At 36.2% G+C, this 19,439-nt stretch overlaps 1 protein-coding gene across 1 annotated transcript in view; it reads right to left on the bottom strand.

The window, feature by feature from the left end:
• Positions 1–19,439, bottom strand: part of WDR35 (WD repeat domain 35) — a 52,810-nt gene that overhangs the window by 22,911 nt on the left and 10,460 nt on the right. The window contains exons 5-12 of the mRNA XM_069582617.1: positions 18,011–18,139; positions 17,085–17,218; positions 16,044–16,209; positions 15,773–15,918; positions 12,480–12,605; positions 11,305–11,490; positions 8,297–8,357; positions 1,414–1,558 (exon numbers count right to left, since the gene is read on the bottom strand). Coding sequence (XP_069438718.1) covers positions 1,414–1,558; positions 8,297–8,357; positions 11,305–11,490; positions 12,480–12,605; positions 15,773–15,918; positions 16,044–16,209; positions 17,085–17,218; positions 18,011–18,139 — 1,093 coding nt within the window. The remainder of the gene's footprint in view (positions 1–1,413; positions 1,559–8,296; positions 8,358–11,304; positions 11,491–12,479; positions 12,606–15,772; positions 15,919–16,043; positions 16,210–17,084; positions 17,219–18,010; positions 18,140–19,439) is intronic.

Here is a 19,439-nt window from a genome sequence, read left to right on the forward strand (position 1 = left end):
GAGGCTAGCCTTTCCTTCCCCAGCCTTATCCTAAGGTCCACCTTCCCCACAGACTGCAGGTCTCCTGTTATCACTGCCACGTCTGCCACGTGCTCTCCCCAAAGAGGCCAGAAGCGATCTGCATTGAGTCTCTCAGGACTACCGAGAAGTCACCAAGGACTCTCTTTCAACTGTTGTGTTTGTTTTTTTTTTTTTTTTCCTGCTTCCACATGAATTCACATATCCAAAATACTTTTACTGGGGTTATATCGCCTACCTTAGCACACAAGTGAGTCATAAAAGGAAGGGAAGACTGCATTAAGATCTCAAGTAGTTTGAAGGAAAATGATTTGAAAAAAGCAACCTGAGATTTCTGAAAAGTCTGCTCGCTGCCCACCACCACCAACACAGGCCTGCGCCTTCATTAAGAATCATCAGGTTAAAATTACTCAACCAAATGCTTTGCTTAAAGGCTCAGAATAACAACAAAAGAGCAACAAACATGGAATGTCACTAACAGAGACAACATAACTTACAAAACACAGTAAATGCACTGCAATACTTACTACAAAGAATCCCTCCATCAGGGCTCCTAATTTCTCCATGTGGTAGAGTCATCTTTACCCCCACTTCTAAGAAACAGTTCCAACCCCCAGGCCCCTGGAATCCAGGGCAAGAGAAAGAAGGTGAGGCACCAGTTCTGCCCACCTACAGACTTTCTCAATATCTGTGTCTAAGGACCTGCCTCTCCTGTGATGATTATAACAATAGAATCATCCCACTTTCCTGGAAAAACCTCTACCACTAACCCATAGGAATGAAGTTTTGGTTAGACATTTAGATTTCAATTGAATAATCACGTTTCAGTGTACCATTACAACTGTAATATGACGAGAGCAGATGAGTGAGAATATCCTTCCTTATAAAAACACAGGCTTCCGGTCTTTAAAGGCTTTTTTTATTACACCATATGCTACTTCTCTTTAAACACATAGGGCTTCCCTGGTGGTCCGGTGGTTAAGAATCTACCTGCCAATGCAGAGGACACCGGTTTGATCTCTGTTGCAGGAAGATCCCACACACCACGGGGCAACTAAGCCCGTGAGCCACAACTACACACATCCGAGAGCCTGTGCTCCACAACAAGAGAAGCCTCTGCAATAAGAAACCCATGCCCTGCCATTAGAGAGCAGCCCGTTTGCTGCAAATAGAGAAAGCCTGAGTATAGCAACAAAGACCCAGTACAGCCAAAAGTAAAACTAATTTTAAAAATTTAAACACACAAATCTGAAAGATATTCAAATTAATGGAAAAATATTATTTCTAGTAATCAAAACAGTTTACGGTTCTCAAGCATGACAATTTATAAATAGCTGTGTCTGATTCAAATGTGATATGGTTGAGCCACTAAAAAATGCGCATTAAAAGATATACCTTTCTCTCCCTTCTTTCCGAGAACGGGTGATCTGATTAATTTCCAATGCTGTAAGCTTCTTTGCCACACGATATTGCCAGATATAAAATGCTTCTTTCGAAGCTGCTATCACATGGGTTTTGGTCATTGTAACAAATAATGGCACTATTAAAAAGAACAGAAAGACAATTTGGTTACAATTAGAATCACAAAAAGTTTGTGCCGCAAATAACTTCAGCGATCATGAGTCCAACCCCTTATTTTACAGAAGGAATATTCCAAACACAGTCTGAGAAATCAGAAGAGTCAAAAGCCTACAGGACCATACAAAAATATCAACTCAAAAGGGATCAAAGACCTAAATACAGAACTCTTAGAAGAAAACTTATGTGTAAATCTTTATGACATTGGGTTAGGCGATGATTTCTTAAATATGACACCAAAAATGCAAGCAATAAAAGAAAAAAAAGGAGATAAACTGGACTTCATCAAAATTAAAATATCTGTGCTCCAAAGGACACCATCTAAAAAGTGAAAGACAATCCACAAAAGGAAGAAAATATTTGAAAATCAAATATATGATAGGGAATTAGATCTAGAATGTCCAAATAACACTTATAACAATAATATATCACAATAAATTAAATTATTTATTTATTAGTATCCAATTAAAAATTGAGCAAAGCATCTGAATAGACATTTCTCCAATGAAGATATACAAATGGCCACTAAGCAAATGAAAAGAGGCTCAACATCATTAGGCATGAGGCAAATGCAAATCAAAACCACAATAATACTTCACATCTACTAGCATGGGTAGAATCGAGATGTCAGACAATAATGAGTATTTGCAAAAATGTGGAGAAACGGTAGGAATGTAAAACGGTGCATCCCCTTTGAGAAACTGCTTGGTAGTTCTTCAGAATGGTAAATACGGAATTACCATGTGCCCTAGCAATTCCACTCCTAGGTATACACCCATCATTAATTTAGAAAAAGATAATCTTCAAAGTTCCTTCTCACTAAGAATATATTCTCTTAAACATCTTTTCATCTGTTCCATTTCCTAGTGAATATTTAATTAAATTTCCACTGTGTACCCTTTGATGAAATAGAAAATCCATCATAAACAGACAAAGAAACAGAGAATTAAAGATATAAAATAACTTGCCCAAGGTTAGTCAGGCAAAAATAAACAAAATACACGATATAAAACGAAATACACACATTCACATAAAACACAGAAAAACAAAAAACTCATAAAAGATCATTTTAGTACCTAATTTCAAAATTCACAGTTAAAATGGCACAAAACATATTTTTCAATTCACAAACACTGTACAAAGCAATCACTAATAAAGTCAGGATAATGGGAAAGTGTTAATAACAGGCACCATTTATGGAGTTCTTATGCTGTGTACTATGTTTGGTCGCTCAGCTGTGTCCAACTCTTTGTGACCCCGTGGACTGCAGCCCGCCAGGCTCCTCTGTACATCAGGGATTCTCCAGGCAAGAATACTGGAGTGGGTTGCCATGCCCTTCTCCAAGGGATCAAACCCATGTCTCCCGCGTTGCAGGCAGATTCTTTACTGTCTGAGCCACCAGGGAGTTCTTGCCACAGTACAAATAAAGGACATTTAAGGCAGTAAGAGACATAGGAACTGAACAAAAAAATTAGAAACTAGACTGATGGTATGGTGTTAATTGAATAAACAAGTTGAGATTCAAATACAAAAATGTTTATATGCTAAGTACCTCAGTAAGTTGAATTATATTTAAAAAAAATTTTTTTTCATTACAATTGTCACGATTTCTCTATTCAAAATGTGTACCAACTGCTACCAAACTCTAGAGGGAGCAAGGAGCCTTCCTTTAAAGAACAGCTGGTTGGAAGGCAGTCCTGAGAACAGTGGCAGAGCCCCAATTCAGGGGGAGCCCTGAGTGAGACGAAGGAGCAGGCCACATCCAGGTTTTGCTCAACTTTCGCTGATCCCATCTGCACTAAATCATAAGATATCTGCTAAATATTCAGCAAATTCTACCATGGATACTCTGACACAAATAACTATTATGCCTTTAGTGTGATATGAAGTAAGTTCACAAACCTTAACTGTTTTCTAATACAGTGTTTCCTAACCATATAAAAGCATTTTTAACCAGTGCTTAGCTACAATTAAAAATTATATTCATGTTTCCACTGACGTATATTGTCACCCTGCTTATTTAACTTCTATGCAGAGTACATCATGAGAAACGCTGGGCTGGAAGAAACACAAGCTGGAATCAAGATTGCTAGGAGAAGTATCAATAACCTCAGATATGCAGATGACACCACCCTTATGGCAGAAAGTGAAGAGGAACTAAAAAGCCTCTTGATGAAAGTAAAAGAGGAGAGTCAAAAAGTTGGCTTAAAGCTCAACATTGAGAAAACGAAGATCATGGCATCCGGTCCCCTCACTTCATGGGAAATAGATGGAAACAGTGGAAACAGTGTCAGACTTTATTTTGGGGCTCCAAAATCACTGCAGATGGTGACTGCAGCCATGAAATTAAAAGACGCTTACTCCTTGGAAGAAAAGTTATGACCAACCTAGATAGCATATTGAAAAGCAGAGACATTACTTTGCCAACAAAGGTCCGTCTACTCAAGGCTATGGTTTTTCCAGTAGTCATGTATGTATGCAAGAATTGGACTGTGAAGAAAGCTGAGCGCCGAAGAACTGATGCTTTTGAACTGTGGTGTTGGAGAAGACTGTTGAGAGTCCCTTGGACTGCAAGGAGATCCAACCAGTCCATTCTAAAGATCAGCCCTGGGTATTCTTTGGAAGGAATGATGCTAAGACTGAAATTCCAGTACTCTGGCCACCTCATGTGAAGAGCTGACTCATTGCAAAAGACTCTGATGCTGGGAGGGATTGGGGGCAGAAGGAGAAGGGCACGACAGAGGATGAGATGGCTGGATGGCATCACCGACTCGATGGACGTGAGTCTTGAGTGAACTCTGGGAGTTGGTGATGGACACGAAGGCCTGGCGTGCTGCGATTCATGGGGTTGCAAAGAGTCAGACACAACTGAGCGACTGAACTGAACTGAACTGAAATAATCACAAGTTTATGATTAGCTGAATTTAAAAGTTAGTGGTTCACAGCAAGTCAAACTTGGGATTCAAATCACAGGCACTTGCTTTAAGTTTGTGTACACGGTCCATCGTTCAGTCATGTCTGACTCTACACCCCATGGAGGCCTTAGATAAATTACTTATTCCAGCTGAACCTTGGTCTGCTTACTGTAAATTGAAGATAATAATATTACCAACCTTAGAGAGCTACTTGAAGGATTAAGAAAGAAATAAATATAAGCATAGTATAGCATCTGGCATAGAATACATAATTAATAATAGTAATTTTAAATGCCAGTATTTACTGAATTTCTAAAAATTATGCCAGGTATGTTATGTAATTATATTAGCATATAATTAATGTATCACATATATAATTCATCCCTACCCTGTAAGGTGGGCACTATCATTATCCCCACTTAGCAGATGAAGAAACTGAAGGATAGAATGGTTAAATAACTCACTGAAGTCACACGACTAGAAAAACAATAGAAGCTGGGGAACAAACACAGCCAATCTGGTTCCAGAGTCTGTGTTCTCACCACTATGGCAGACTGCTTCTCCTTAAGGGTGAATAACTGTTAGATGTGGTGGCTATTAGTTCTGCTTTTTATAATAAAACTATATAAGCTCACTAGTCAATACAACAAAAAGCAAAAAGATATATGAAATGTGTTCTTTGGAATCATTATGGCAGCAATTTTGGCAAATTCATATGCATAGATAATGCTATCTACATAAATTATGCTAGATCTTTATTTATTATCAATCCCATCCAGGTGGTTTAGTTCTTAAGTTTCCTGGAACTAAGCCTCTAGGAAAAAGTTAGAAGACCATATATTGTAATAGATACAATATTTTAGGGAAAAAAACAGCCAGGATAAAAGCAGTCCATGTCCTTCTCAACTACTCAATACCTGGAAAGAAAAAATTTGAAATCTCTATAAAGATTACTGGAAAAAAATGTTAAAGAAAGTAATTACGCTTCCATTAATTGAACCTTGTAACACTAATAGGTAGTAGTTAGTAGCCAAGCAATGATGTAAAATAATTTAAAACCATCTAGGAATTCACATGTAAGTAAAACTTGCTTGTAACATTATATTTTAATGCCGAGACCTGAAATAAATGTCTGCATCGTAATGTTCCCCCACTTTCCTACCTATTCATTTCTCAGCCTTTTAAAGACCTGGTAAAGCGAAACTGCACTAAATGACTTTCATCGTTACCTGTCGCTGAAGAGGTATACAGGAGATTTAGTGCATGAGCTACAGGCTAAGATTAGAAAGCCCTTATGTGCTCTCCCCACCATGTCTGCGGCACAGGCACCTGGTACTTTTCAGGCACTTTTCATGCCTTCATTCCTCTGCAAATGCTATTTCCTCTTCTTTAAATATCACTCAAAGAAATACCCATCCTTCAGAACTCAGCTCAAATGAAAGCTTCTATAAGTAGAGGACGTGTCCCTAATATCCACTCAGCCAGCACCTTGCACAGTACCAAGCACACAGCAGGGGAGAAAGAGTCACTGTTCAATAGATGAACTATATTTTTAATTCTCTGTTTAGACATCCCACAGGAAATGTGAGAATTAACTTCTTATCACTCCTTGTACCCAGTACAGTACCTGAGACAGTATATGTTTATTGGTGGTTTGCTAAATAAATAGATTCTCTTTTAAATATTTTTATACATTCAATAAACATTTGTTACTGGGCAAGCACAGTGGTAGGCAGTGGGGATACAGAAATGAAACAATGTAGACAGATCTTTAAGAAGCTCAAAATCTTGTAGGGAAAATAGACAAGAAAATCAACAATCACAGTGCAGAGGAAGTACTTTGGACAGAGCACACAGAAGGAATTGAGGGCTTAAAATAAGAGGCCCCCCAAATGGTATCTGGCTCTTATATGTTCAGTACAACAGAACCCTACAAACTAAACTTTATATAATATATAATAATATACAACATTCTTTTTCAAAGTTTCTACAGAGGCTTTCAGGAAGAGTAGATGACAAAAATTATACTTCCTAGGACAATATCAGTTAAATACTTTTTTTCGCTTCAGCCTCCAGTCCTCATGAAAATTTGGCATAAAAACTTTAAAAAGGAATTTTACAGGATATGTATGAAACAAAAATGTTGAGTCTTTGGCTGGGTTTACTGCAGACCAGTGAAAGAACTGCTTGTTAAAATTTCAGCCAGCAAGACCGCAAAATAAAAAAGTTTCAAGACTCAAAAATACAAATAATCATGCCCTCAAGCATTTGCCATTTTTTGAAGGTAGAGGATTTACATCTGGCTTTATTAAAACACAGACTGCCTGTGATTAAAATTACTTTGAGGCTAACCCTATCATCCGTATGATTCTATATTAAAACTTTTGATACTAAAAAGAAAAAACATAATCTGAAGATTGACATAATTTATCCTTTATATTTAAGACATATTTTTAATAAATAGAAGATATTCATGTGGTAAGAGTCTGCAACAATTTTAAGCTAAAGAATACTAACATTCACAAAGAATACTACCATTAACGTACATATATAAATATAGAGAAACATATAAACAAACCTAACAGTGAACATAAGACAAGAAGTTGAAGTTTCAGTGCTTAAAAATGAGCTACCGAGACCCTAAACATAGAGTATAAAATCTCTGAGACCAGCTAAGTATTTTTCACTGGTGGCTCAGTAAGTAAAGAATCCCCGCAAGGCAGGAGTCCCCAGTTCAATCCCTGGATCAGAAAGATCTTCTGGAGAAGAAAATGACAACCCACTCCAGTATTCTTGTCTGGAAAATTCCATGGACAGAGAAGCCGGTGGGCTACAGTCCATGGGGTCACAAGAGTCAGACACTACTTAACAACAAAACCACCAAGTCTGTTTTACATTTGCTTGTATCAAAGTCCTCAGCAAAATACTTAGAAGGCAGAGTTTAATATTTGATTGTTAAGGCTCAATGCATAATCTAAAAAAAAAAAAAAAGACTAATTCTCAGATTGAGAAAATAATTCAATAATTCAATGGGTTTTCAATTTTTGAAACCTACTATTTTTTTCTAACACCATATCCAATAAACTAGTATACGCTTAAAAAACATTATTTTGGAAGTTATAGTGAAATGGCAACAAAATATTTGGTAACAACTTTTGACAAAATACTAAGAATAAGATTTTGAAACTTTTATGGTTACCTGAAGAGCTATTAGAGGGAATGATAGATCTAAAGCAACAAATGTCTTCTGAAAACAAAACGTCAGGAATGTTTTTTATGTTGTTCCTATTAATAGACTGATTTCATCAGAAAAATCTGAACAGGGAAAACTCTCTTCCACAAGCAGCTAAAGTGTTCTTTATGGAAGAGAGGTATTTACAAGCAGTTTATTAGTAATAAGAGTGGTTTCATGGCAAAATTCTTTCTATAATCCTCAGTTTATTACATACTAATCATCACACTGGATACCAATCCTCATACAATTATATTTCCCATTAAAAGCAAATAATGGCAGTATAGCAGTCATGAGATTATTGTGAATTCTGGAGTAAACATAATTATTGTACTAATCAGGGTCCTTCTGAGAGTGAAATGGGACGTTACTAATGATTTTACTATGACAACAGGCATAGGCTGGTACCGAACCTGAACCAAGCACACTAGGAAGTATGCTCATCCTTGTTTTAGAGAATAACACCCTAGTTAATAATACCACTGTTACATTTTAAAATTAGTTTACAAATATGACTTGAATAAAGATGGAGTAAACATTAACATTTCCTTACCAAGATCAATGTATTTGGGATCCAGAGGTGTGCCAATAGAATTACACAGAACTAGAACAAACTGTGAACAAAGAAAACAGAAGGTATCAAAACCCCTGCTTATGCACAATAAAAGAAATAATGCTTAACAAACCATGTTTCTCTCTTTTTCAAGTATCACTAACATAGAAAGAATTGATAAAAATTAAATACAAAGAATAGCAAAGATAATCTACAGCACAAAGTAAAGAAATATAAGCTAAAATTAAACTAAGGCTGATTTCTACATATAGTGGAACACTAGTTTTTAAGAGACCATTCAAGAAACACAAGTATACTGACTGCATTTCATTATTTATATTTCTAAAATTGCTGATCAGCTATAACTTCAAAACTCATTTTTATCCTATAACCAGCTAATATAAAGGCTAACTTAATTTGTTACCATTGCACCAAATGTTTCCATCTCGTTCTCCTCCTTTGAAGCAATATATAAATGACATGAGAAATTCAGAAAAATTCAGTTAATTCAGGAAAAAAAAACATTATCCAACCCACCGAAAATAACTTAAAATGCTAATGATTAACATATACACAAATAATTATCAATGATTCCTATTAGGAAAAATAATCAAGCATCATGTATACTTTACATAAGATAATGATAATTTCATTTTTTGCTGTTAGTCATCTTCTCCATATCTAGTACTAAGAATACTATTTTACACAGATGTTTTTCTGATTAGAATAATATTTTCAAACAAGCCCATTCTCAATGTTCTATTTATGCACAGATGTTTTCTTTTCTCAGTGTCTCAAAACTTAATTTCATAAACTAAATGGTAAAATACCATGATTTACTCTTCCACTGCTTACTTACTGCCACAAGATACAAGTGCTTTACATGCTTATCATTCACATGCTCAGCTCATAGTTTAAAGAACCGAATGAGACTTCTTACAAAATCCTCCCAACTTCCCATTTCTTGCTGCCAAGAGTAATTACTTTCAGCTCCTGTAATTCACTCTTTCGATATTTACCTCCACAAGTGTAAGTGACGTGTTTACAGTGCTGCTTCTTGCTTCATTTTGTTTCAACTTGCAACATCATGCACCACTACCCACCGGAAAAACTAAGCATGCGACCCTCTTCACCCTTCTTGCCCAGCCTCCCACCTCACATTCTCACCCCTCCATCTTTCCACTATCACTTTGTTATATCAGAACTTAGGGCTTACACTGGTATTACAGTTCAATTTTTAAACAACTTTAATTTTTTTTATCAGTGACTACATTATTTTGACTCCATAAATGCTATTCACGCTGAGTCGGTACATGATTTATTTTCCTCTCAAGCAAATTTTGCTTTCCCTGTTGTGGATAATTGCCTTTATTTTTTTCTCTTTGCTTAGTGTTCTCTGTATTTAATACTAACTCAAGTCCCCCGTTATCTCCCAGTTGCGTACGTCTCCCCTCAGGAGCTCAACCACATTAAAGACTGTATTAATATCATCTTGAATTTCTTCTGGAGCCGCGTGGCCTGCTCTCCTTTGGTGATCCACTCTCTCAGCACGTGCAAAACTGTCAGCAGGTACCACTCCTCACCACGGTCGCCAGGTGACCTTGTTTCTTCCTCTTTCCTGGTTTTTCATTTTGATGAACCATATCCTGAAGTCCCTTCTGAAGTTAAGGAAGCTCAGAAGGTAAATTGTTGGTGATATCGTGCATCTAAAAATGTCTTTATTCCACCCTTGTATTTAATGAATTGTTTACGTAAGGTATGGAATTCAAGGTGGGAAAACATTTTCCCTTCAGAATTTTGAAAGCAATTCTCCAAGGTATTTTAAGTTGACAAGTCAAATGCTAGTATGATTCCTGATCCCATGAAATCTGTTCTGCAACCAAGCGGGAACAGAAGATTGGGGCAGGATTCATTTAACTGCCTTCTTTTCAGCAAGAGTCCCTCTACTCCTCCCTATGCTTAGTGCCTCTCGGTGCAGAGACTTTTTGTGTCCTCTCTGGAGAGCAAACCAGTCTCCCTGGGAGTGAAAAGGGCAGCTGTTCAGAGGCTCAGAGAGGGAGGGACTCTAGAAATCTGCTTCTTTATACACCCTTTTCATTTCCCCCCAAAGTACTCTCCTGCATACTCTCTTTCTCCTACCAGGTACCACCATCAAGTCCCATGTCTCTGGGATTCTGTGATACAAACTGGTTGCTTTTTTCCTTTCTCCACTGGTGGAGAGAGGATTCCACTTTCCTGGGTCTGCTAAGGTAATTACCACTAATCCCCCTACTCTCTAAACTCCAAAATTATATTGCTGTTTCCTCACCCTTTCTGGTCCCTGAAGGCTTGTGGCTTTTTAAAAAATACCTTTCCCTTTGTTTCAGTCAGTTTCAGGAGAGAACAGAGCCAAGTGTGACTGTTCAAATGGCTGCTTTCAACTAAAAATTCTATGCTTTTTAGTGGGATAAAATAATTTATCAAAGACACTGGTAGTCCTTTTCTGAAAAATGTGCATACTTCTGCAAATATTTAAATGGCTAGCAGACTTTTTAAAAGGGCATTATTTATATTATATATTTTATGTTATGAGACATTGACTTTTAAAGCAATATAACTCCACATAAAAGTACATTTCTGAATGTCAAAACTACTCAAATTGTTATAAATGGCCACTGTTACATAATTTCTTGAGCCTTTGTACTAGACATCTGGTTTTTCATTTTTACTTATGGAATTTTAAATTGGAAAAGGACTGTGGCATTTTTAACATATTTCATAGACAAAAAGCTTCAGTACCAGTCAGTATAAACTGCCAATGGATTAACTGATCAGAGAAAAAAATCAGGGGACAGAGAACCAATGGAGCCACAGAACTCTCCAAACAGAGGTCTAGACAGACCTGGCCAATAGACCCAACACTTTCTGTAGCCAGCAGAAAGGCTATGCTTGAGAAGATAGATAACTAGAGCCCAATTCAGCCAAGTAGATAAACCCATCTAAGTTTTAAGATATCAAGGAACACCTACCTGAGGGTGATTTTCGTCAGCTTTTGTTGCCAAAATGCAGAAGTCTCCACAGGTAGTAATAGAAATGAGACTCTTCACATACTTAACATATTTGTCATTGTTTTTTGTATCCCAAAAGGTAACACAGTACTCTGGACGATCACGTCTGGTATAAGCATAAACTACGGTGTTTGAGCAATAACCCCACTAGGAAGAAAGGAAGGAAGAAGGAGGGAACAGAATGAGGGAAGTGGGAGGGAAGAGAAAGGATGAGAGAAATAGCAATTAATGTTGGGAAAGCCACACTATTATATTTTCTTCCTCTAGAAATATTGCAGGTATGTGTTTTATCAGTGCTGACAAAAGGAATCCTTTAGAAATAGAAAAGACAGGGACGGAATATGCAGCTTCATATCTCTTCTCCCTAAAATAACAAATCTAAAAAGTAATAAACACAGTTTTTTTTTTAAAAAAAAAAAGCACTGCAAAAATAAATTGGGCTTAACTTTCCTCATTTTAATTTGTAAGATTTAAGCTTCATTGGTGAAAGTTTCAGATTTTTCAATAGTCAATAATAGCCGTGTGGGGGACAACAGCAAGAGTGATCCCTTCTGAAGTTCAATTCCAAGTCCTGAAGCCAAAACTCAAAGACAATTGCTTTGCCGTTTTTCTCTCATCCACATTTTTTATATTTGTTTTTTATCAGAGTAGCATATGCACACAGTTTATAGTCAAATAATTCTGCATGGTTTATTTAACACAAAACAAAATGCAGGACCCCCTCTGCCTAATTTCCTCCTCGGGGTAGTCAGTTACAACTCTTTTAGCTGAAAACTGTTTGGGTTTTGATTTCCATATCATATGTGTATTGATTACAGAAATTAGAGCTTTCCCTCTCCTGACAAATTTATACATAAGTTTGGATAAACTGATATTCAGTGTCAACATTATTAACATTGTCTTTACTGCTGTTTCGGGGGGCACACTGACACTCTTAGTACTCTTTATATACAGTATTTCAGAAAAGCTTACTAGTTTACAAATTCTACGCTGTTCACACTGAAAAGCCTCCTTTCAGCTGCTTTCTAAAACAAAGTGGCTATGAATATATACAAAATATAGAGACTATACTTTCAACCATAATAAAATTATATAATAAAAAACATCTTTTTTTTACAACTGCTCTTAATACTCACCTTATAATCAGGTCGAATATTTGCAAAATATATGAAAGAATCAACAGTCAGTGCAATTTTCAGTCCACCTCCTTCCCAAGATAGTGCAGACATATGCTTTCCAGGAACCTTCAAAGTACCCAGATGCTGAAAAAAAAATTATATTTAACTTAAGTATCACAATTAAATAAAATACCACCTATCACTTCACAAAGACCAAAAGCAGTATAAAAATTATTTTATGAAAGGTTGTTACATACTTCAAATCATTTTCCTTCCATTTTTATAATGAAAAACAAATGTATGATAGAAGAAATTAACAAACTATAGCCAAAGAATTCAGTATCAAATTTCATCAAATCTAAGATGCCAGAGATTTAAATATGCATCTTTATTTTTATGTCCAACTTAGGAAAAAAAAAACACAGTGCTGCAAGTTAAAATAGGACAACTTTGATTTTAAGATGCATCCCAATTTAGGGTTGGAAAGAATTGTGCTTCTTAGATGCAATGAAATACTGGAGTAGTAAACTCAGACCTTAAGTCCTGCCTCTTTTTCAGCCTCCACCCACCCTCAACAGCCAACCAGATGCCCAGCCTTTTGCTTTCACTCCTTTTCTTCATCACAACTGCCTTCTTTCTTGAGTGAACTATCTAGTAGCTTCCTAACTACAATTTACCTTTTGTCTCTTCTTTCATTCCCACCCTTCCAATTCAATCCCTGCTACCATGACTATCATTCTGGAACACCAATACAATCATATCCTAGTCTGCTTTTAAAAATGTTTAATAATTTTTCAAAATCAGTAGCTACCCCCATCACACTCTCTGGAATAGTATTCAATGCCTTTCCCCCATCTGCCCAAAACTCTGTGGCGCAATACCCTACAAGTTAACCATAGTTACTATGTTCTCCTCATGAGGGAACTACTGTGCCTCCATTCCCTTGGCCCATATAATCTCTCTTCTGCCTGAAATCCTTTCCCTTAAGACTCCCCCATCCAACTATTCCTTGTCCTCCTGGAGTGCTCCTATTCACCCTTTAAGATACATCTTAAATATTACTTCCTGCCTTCTTGCCTCCCTCTGTGGTTCCAGAGAATTTAGACAGTGAGGTACTTGGCAGCACTAACTTGCTCATATTCACTTTTATTTCCCTATCCCTTAATAGATTCTTTGGTAAACAAGTGCAAAAAAATAAAAAAAATCTATCAAGCAAATAAATGTATAATATAATCAAATGAATTTCTTTGTATACTGACAGTATATTTAAAGGTTAAATTAGCAAATGAATACAAAGATCTTTTTAATGTAGCCATAGAAAGAAAACATTTTTAATCTATGTGTATTTCACAAAACAGTATACTCCCCAGAATTTTCATAAATTATACTGGTATCCCTCGTTCTTCAGCAGATATGCTCTAAAATCAAATTTAATATATTAAACTCCATTTTGCCATGGCATCCAATGGGTTGGGGGGGGGGGGTTGTTTTAACCTAGGAGGGTGCACTCTGTCTGTCCTGCTGCCTGTATGAAGCCGGAGGAAATAAACAGGCTCTCACAACATGACTCTCGGTACTGACACCCACACTGTGAGAAGAAGACTGCCATCTCATTCTGCCGACATGGCAGGGGATGGCAGCAGCAAGGACGAACAACTGACTTTTAGGAGCACTCACGCAGCACTGCGGTAGGCATTTTCCCACTGCTACCTCCTTTAATGTTTACAGTAGAGTCTTGAGGAAATAAGTTAGCTGAGTCTTAGAGGTTAAGTAACTTCTCTGAGTGTAACAGCACCGTAGAAACAGAGTTCAAAGCCAAAGCCAGGCCAGACGACAAACCCCACGCTCTGTCATCCCCTCCCATAGCTAAGATCACACTGAAAAGACCAAAAGATCCTAGCTCTCAGAATCAAAAGTGAACTCTTCCCTGAGGTTTTCCTTAAGTTGACATCTCTAGCTAAGTTCCTTCCAAGTTCTTCCCAATAACACAGATCCAAAAATAAATACCTCATATATTCACTTATTCAAAAAATATTAAGTGACCAAATACCCCGAGGACTAGGCTAGATATTTTTAATTACAACTATACCAAAAGCCACTTACAGTTTTTAATTTAACACATAACACGGTGATTTGCAAGATAAAGCATATGCGCCTTTGAATGCATGTTACCTAGAGAAGACTGAACTAACAACAATAAGCTGAATAATACAGTGATAAATAAGCCAATGGCAACAGATGGAAATAACCAGCAAAGAATGTGAATTTAAAAGAAGGCTATAAATAATGAGATAACTAGAATTCAGATTTTTAATTATTTAGGAATCTTGAGAATTGCGCTTTTGTTTTTCCTTAGCTTTTAGCATCTACCAGAAATATTATTAGCTGATAATGAACAGAGACCACCTACACTCTAGAGAACATTCTACTAGGTAACTTTCAGCATCATCTGACACCACTGTTCACCCTGACAGAAATTATTAAAATACAGAAAAAAAATACTAACATAGTAAAAACAACTGGTACAGACTTTGGTATAGCCAAAAAAAGAAATTATTGAAGTCTGTGGTGAATTTATAAAAACCAACAGGATATCCAAAAGAAACCGAATATAGGCTATGGTTAGAAAATAAAGTAGGTAAAAACTTATTAATATTAGTTACTAAGTTTTCACTTTCTCAATAATTTAAAATGTACAACATATTAATTCTCCTATTTGATATTTACTAATGCTTTAAGAAAACTCTCTTTGAGAATTATATTAATAGTAATACTGAGAAGGATAGCATTTATTTTTTTAATGTATTTATTTTTAATGTAATAGCACCTAAGAGTCATTCTTAAGACAGATTTTCTTAAAATAAGCAATTATTTCACAGCAAATTGAAACAGAAGTTTGGGAGGACAGACTGCTATGTATATTTAATACCTATCCACATTTAATATATCATGTTAAAACCCCCTAAAATTAATCTGAAACAACTAAATTACACTAAAAACAACTCAAAAACCACCTGTGAAAAAGATGCATATGCGTATTACAGAGAAAATATTCTCAATAACTATTCCCCAGTGATTTCTTACATGAAACATCTGGTTTTCTAAATGTAAAGATTATAACATAAATTCCATGATAAAATGAAGACTTATGAGGATATTAATCAAAGAAATATACCTGATAGTTGATCATTTTTATTTAACATGTCCCTTTCAAAAAAAGTGACCCTTCCTCCACTCTTTCTTCCCCCACCTTATTCACTGGATATTTAAGTGGAAAGAAAGAAAGAGAAAATCTTTAATGAGACATTTACCTCACCAAATGGAGTATAAAACTGCACAGTGTTTACATCTTTATCCTGAGTGATGGCCTTCTGGGAGCCTGCCACTGCTAAGACGCTGCCAGCATGGTTCCACTGGATACTTACTACATACATGCCAGTATCAATTAAAACAGGATCTAGTCCAAAACAAAAGGAATTATGGTAGAATATTTAGCCAAGAGAACTTTTTATAATCTTAAGAACAATTTTTTAAAATATTTTTTTAATTCTCCACATTTAAAAAAAAAGAAAAATTACATACTTTGGTCATTCTCATGTCTCATTATTTGGCATCTCCCATTGTCAAAACAGATGGCGAGACAGGGGCAATCTGGCTCCACGTAACCCTCTGTGCCGTGGTACCAGTGAATTCCAGCAATGCTGACTGCTCCAGTGACATTCACTAAACAATTCAGCTTCATTTTCACCTAAATAAAATCAGTGAGCTAGTATTTTATATTTGAAAACAGTAGTTTGATTAGTGTGAATAGAGTATTATTATAGAAGGCACACTGAAATGTGAAAATCTGGTTTTGAATGCAAGCTCCTTACTGATTCACCAACCATGGGCAAATCACTTCACCTGAGTTTCAGTTTTCCCAATTTGTAAAATGAGGATTAAAAAAAAAAGTTTAAAAAAGTTCATAGAGTTTTATGAGACTCAAATGATCAAAGGTATACAAAAGTGCTTTGAAAATAGCAAAGTGTCAAACAGCAAATAGAAATATGTAGATATTGGTTATTATCACTTCCACTGAGTGGATTCATGTGATGTCTTGACCCTGACTAAAAACAAATCACCCCATAAGTAAGGTCAGAGATCTGCCATAGCTAGATCTCACAAAGCCTGAGCTTTCCTTGAGATTCTATCCTAGCCTATTCTATTTTGCTTTCTTTCCAGGACCTGATTTTTGTCCCTTACTGTATAAGCCTGCCACCTTTCGACAAGCTTTAATACCTTGCTACAAAAATATCTTTGGTATCTCATGTAAACTTCAGCTTTGGATACCAGAAGACACAAAGGTTAACTTCACATCATCCTACCCATCATTCCTCAGTTTCAACACACTGCAGTTTTGTCCTTTCCGGCTGCCAGAAAATCAGAACTAAAAGCACTAATTTACCTTGAAGCAACACAGAATGTTTTCTCAATAAAACAAATTCAGGAAAAAAAAAAAACCCTGAATTAAAGACTATCTTGATTACACAAATTATCATAATAAATAAATGTGTGTATACATATTAAAATGATATACAAAATAAGCATACAAAGTTGTAAACATAAAAGTATATATACGCGTACCATAAAATTCCCTTGATTATCATAAATGTGTATCTCTCCATTGGCCATTCCAAAAAGTAAGGCTTTACTATCTGCAGACCATGCTACATGGCATAACTGCACACCCTTCAGGTCTTTTCCCCAAATGCGATTCCCTAAAGCAAACATAAAACATAATTATTTCATTAAAATTTCAAGGTCACGATTCTCTAACAACTGCTCTAGAAATCTTCGTTTCCCTAAAGGGCTCTCACATTCTTCACAGCATTTATTCAGTCACTAGATCCTTACTGAGCACCTACTATGTGCCAAACACCCTACTAAGCATTTGAAATAGCAGCTGTTTCCAACTCTCTCCCTTCTCTTCTAAATTCTGACTCAGGACCTTACTCCCAATTAGCAGAAGAATTCACCTTTTACTTTGGAAAGAAAATAAAAGCTTTCAAAAAAAAAAAAACCCATTTCTACTTTCAAACATTCAGAACACAAGTGAATCCACACTTACTCTTTCTGCTTTGCCTCCTAATACAAAGGCAGAGGTATGTCCCCAACAAGACACCAATCTAAAGTGAATCCCTCTACCTTTCTCTGATCTAGTCCCTCTGACTGCCAATGCAGGAGACACAGGTTCAGTCCCTGAGTCAGGAAGATCCCCTGGAGAAGGAAATGGCAACCTACTCCAGTATTCTTGCCTGGGAAATCCCATGGACAGAGGAGCCTGGTGAGCTACAGTCCATGAGGTCACAAAAGAGTCAGACACGACTTACTGACTAAACAGTAAGACTTAAAATAAGTGATTCTTAAATGTCATCAAATTGTACAGCAACTATTTTCTCTTTTCATATTTACTTTTCTGTAAGAATGCTAACATATGATAACATTTAAACCTCTAAATATCAAAACTTCAGCTAAATCTTGACCTTAGCTCTGGGTGCAAAATGCATTACCATCCACTGAACCAACTATCACAGCCCCATCCTCGTATACGATGCAGATCTTCTGTCCATCAGCATTCCAGCTCATGCTTCGAACCACTGACTTATTTCTGTTGTTGATCATCTCCTCATACCAAGAGCCTGTACTCACAAAGGAAAACAAATGGCAAGTCAAAACTTTCACATCTGATAAATGGTACTTCAGAGTTGGAAACTTTCCATAAAATAGACGATGGGACAAATAACTGCAAAGTTTTCCACAACCTAAGACATTAAACTACAAAATCTTCAAATCCAACAGAACGAGATGAAAAAAATAACTCATGCCTTTACTAATAATTGCTTCAAAGATGATCAAAGAAAACACAATAAGTGCCTATCCTTTTTCTCTTTTTTCTATCAATTAAAAAATAAAACTTCAAAAATAAATAAATAAATAAAACTTCATTTGCTTACAAAGGGCCAAAATGAGTGATTTTTCTCAGAGACTGGTTTTTCCCACTTGAGTGCACCTCAGACAATAAGCAAGGAAAAAACAGAATAACCACAATTACCGCATAAGTATACCCAAACTCTCCAATGATTAATTGTAGGCATGTTAAATGTAAGCATATTATGTAAAAACTAGAAGACTGAAAAAAATTTTAAGTTCACATCACATCAGTGATATCACATCACTTAACCTGAGTGACAAAAACGTTCTTGTATTTATTTACATGGGGTTGAAGTGAGATGTGACTTGTCTCAAGGTATAATCAAATGTGAAGCATATCATAAGGCTATTTTGTTTTCTTTTTTTTTCTTTAAAAGGCTTTATTACATTCCCATACATACAGTTCTGGCCTAAAGCCAAGCAAGTAATTAAGTAACATGGAAAAACCAGTCAGAACAGGGTATTACCCATCGAGACTGAGGCTCAGAGAGGACCCACTCTAATCTCATGTACTTTCACATTCTACTCCCCACACATACATACACAGACATAAACTTCAAAATACTATCATGTAAGAAACGAATCGCCAGTCTATGTCCGATGCAGTATACAGCATGCTTGGGGCTGGTGCACGGGGATGACCCAGAGAGATGTTATGGAGAGGGAGGTGGGAGGGGGGTTCATGTTTGGGAACGCATGTACACCCGTGGTGGATTCATGTCAATGTATGGCAAAACCAATACAGTATTGTACAGTAAAATAAAGTAAAAATAAAAATTTTTAATTAAAAAAAAATAAAAAAAATAGATGAGTTTGTGTACTACAGCATATTTTAATTAAGAATTTTTTAAAGGTATATACCCCAAGCACTTTAAAACCATACACATGAGCTAAGGTACCCTTTTCATTCAAAGATGATGCCTACAGGCCTCAAGAGAACATGTATTATGAGTTATTTTTCTGGTAACAGTGATACACCTAAATTAATCTTTCTCTGACTCTTTTAAC

This window comes from Ovis canadensis, chromosome 3 (assembly GCF_042477335.2).
Source record: "Ovis canadensis isolate MfBH-ARS-UI-01 breed Bighorn chromosome 3, ARS-UI_OviCan_v2, whole genome shotgun sequence".
NCBI classification, from domain to species: Eukaryota; Metazoa; Chordata; class Mammalia; order Artiodactyla; family Bovidae; genus Ovis; species Ovis canadensis.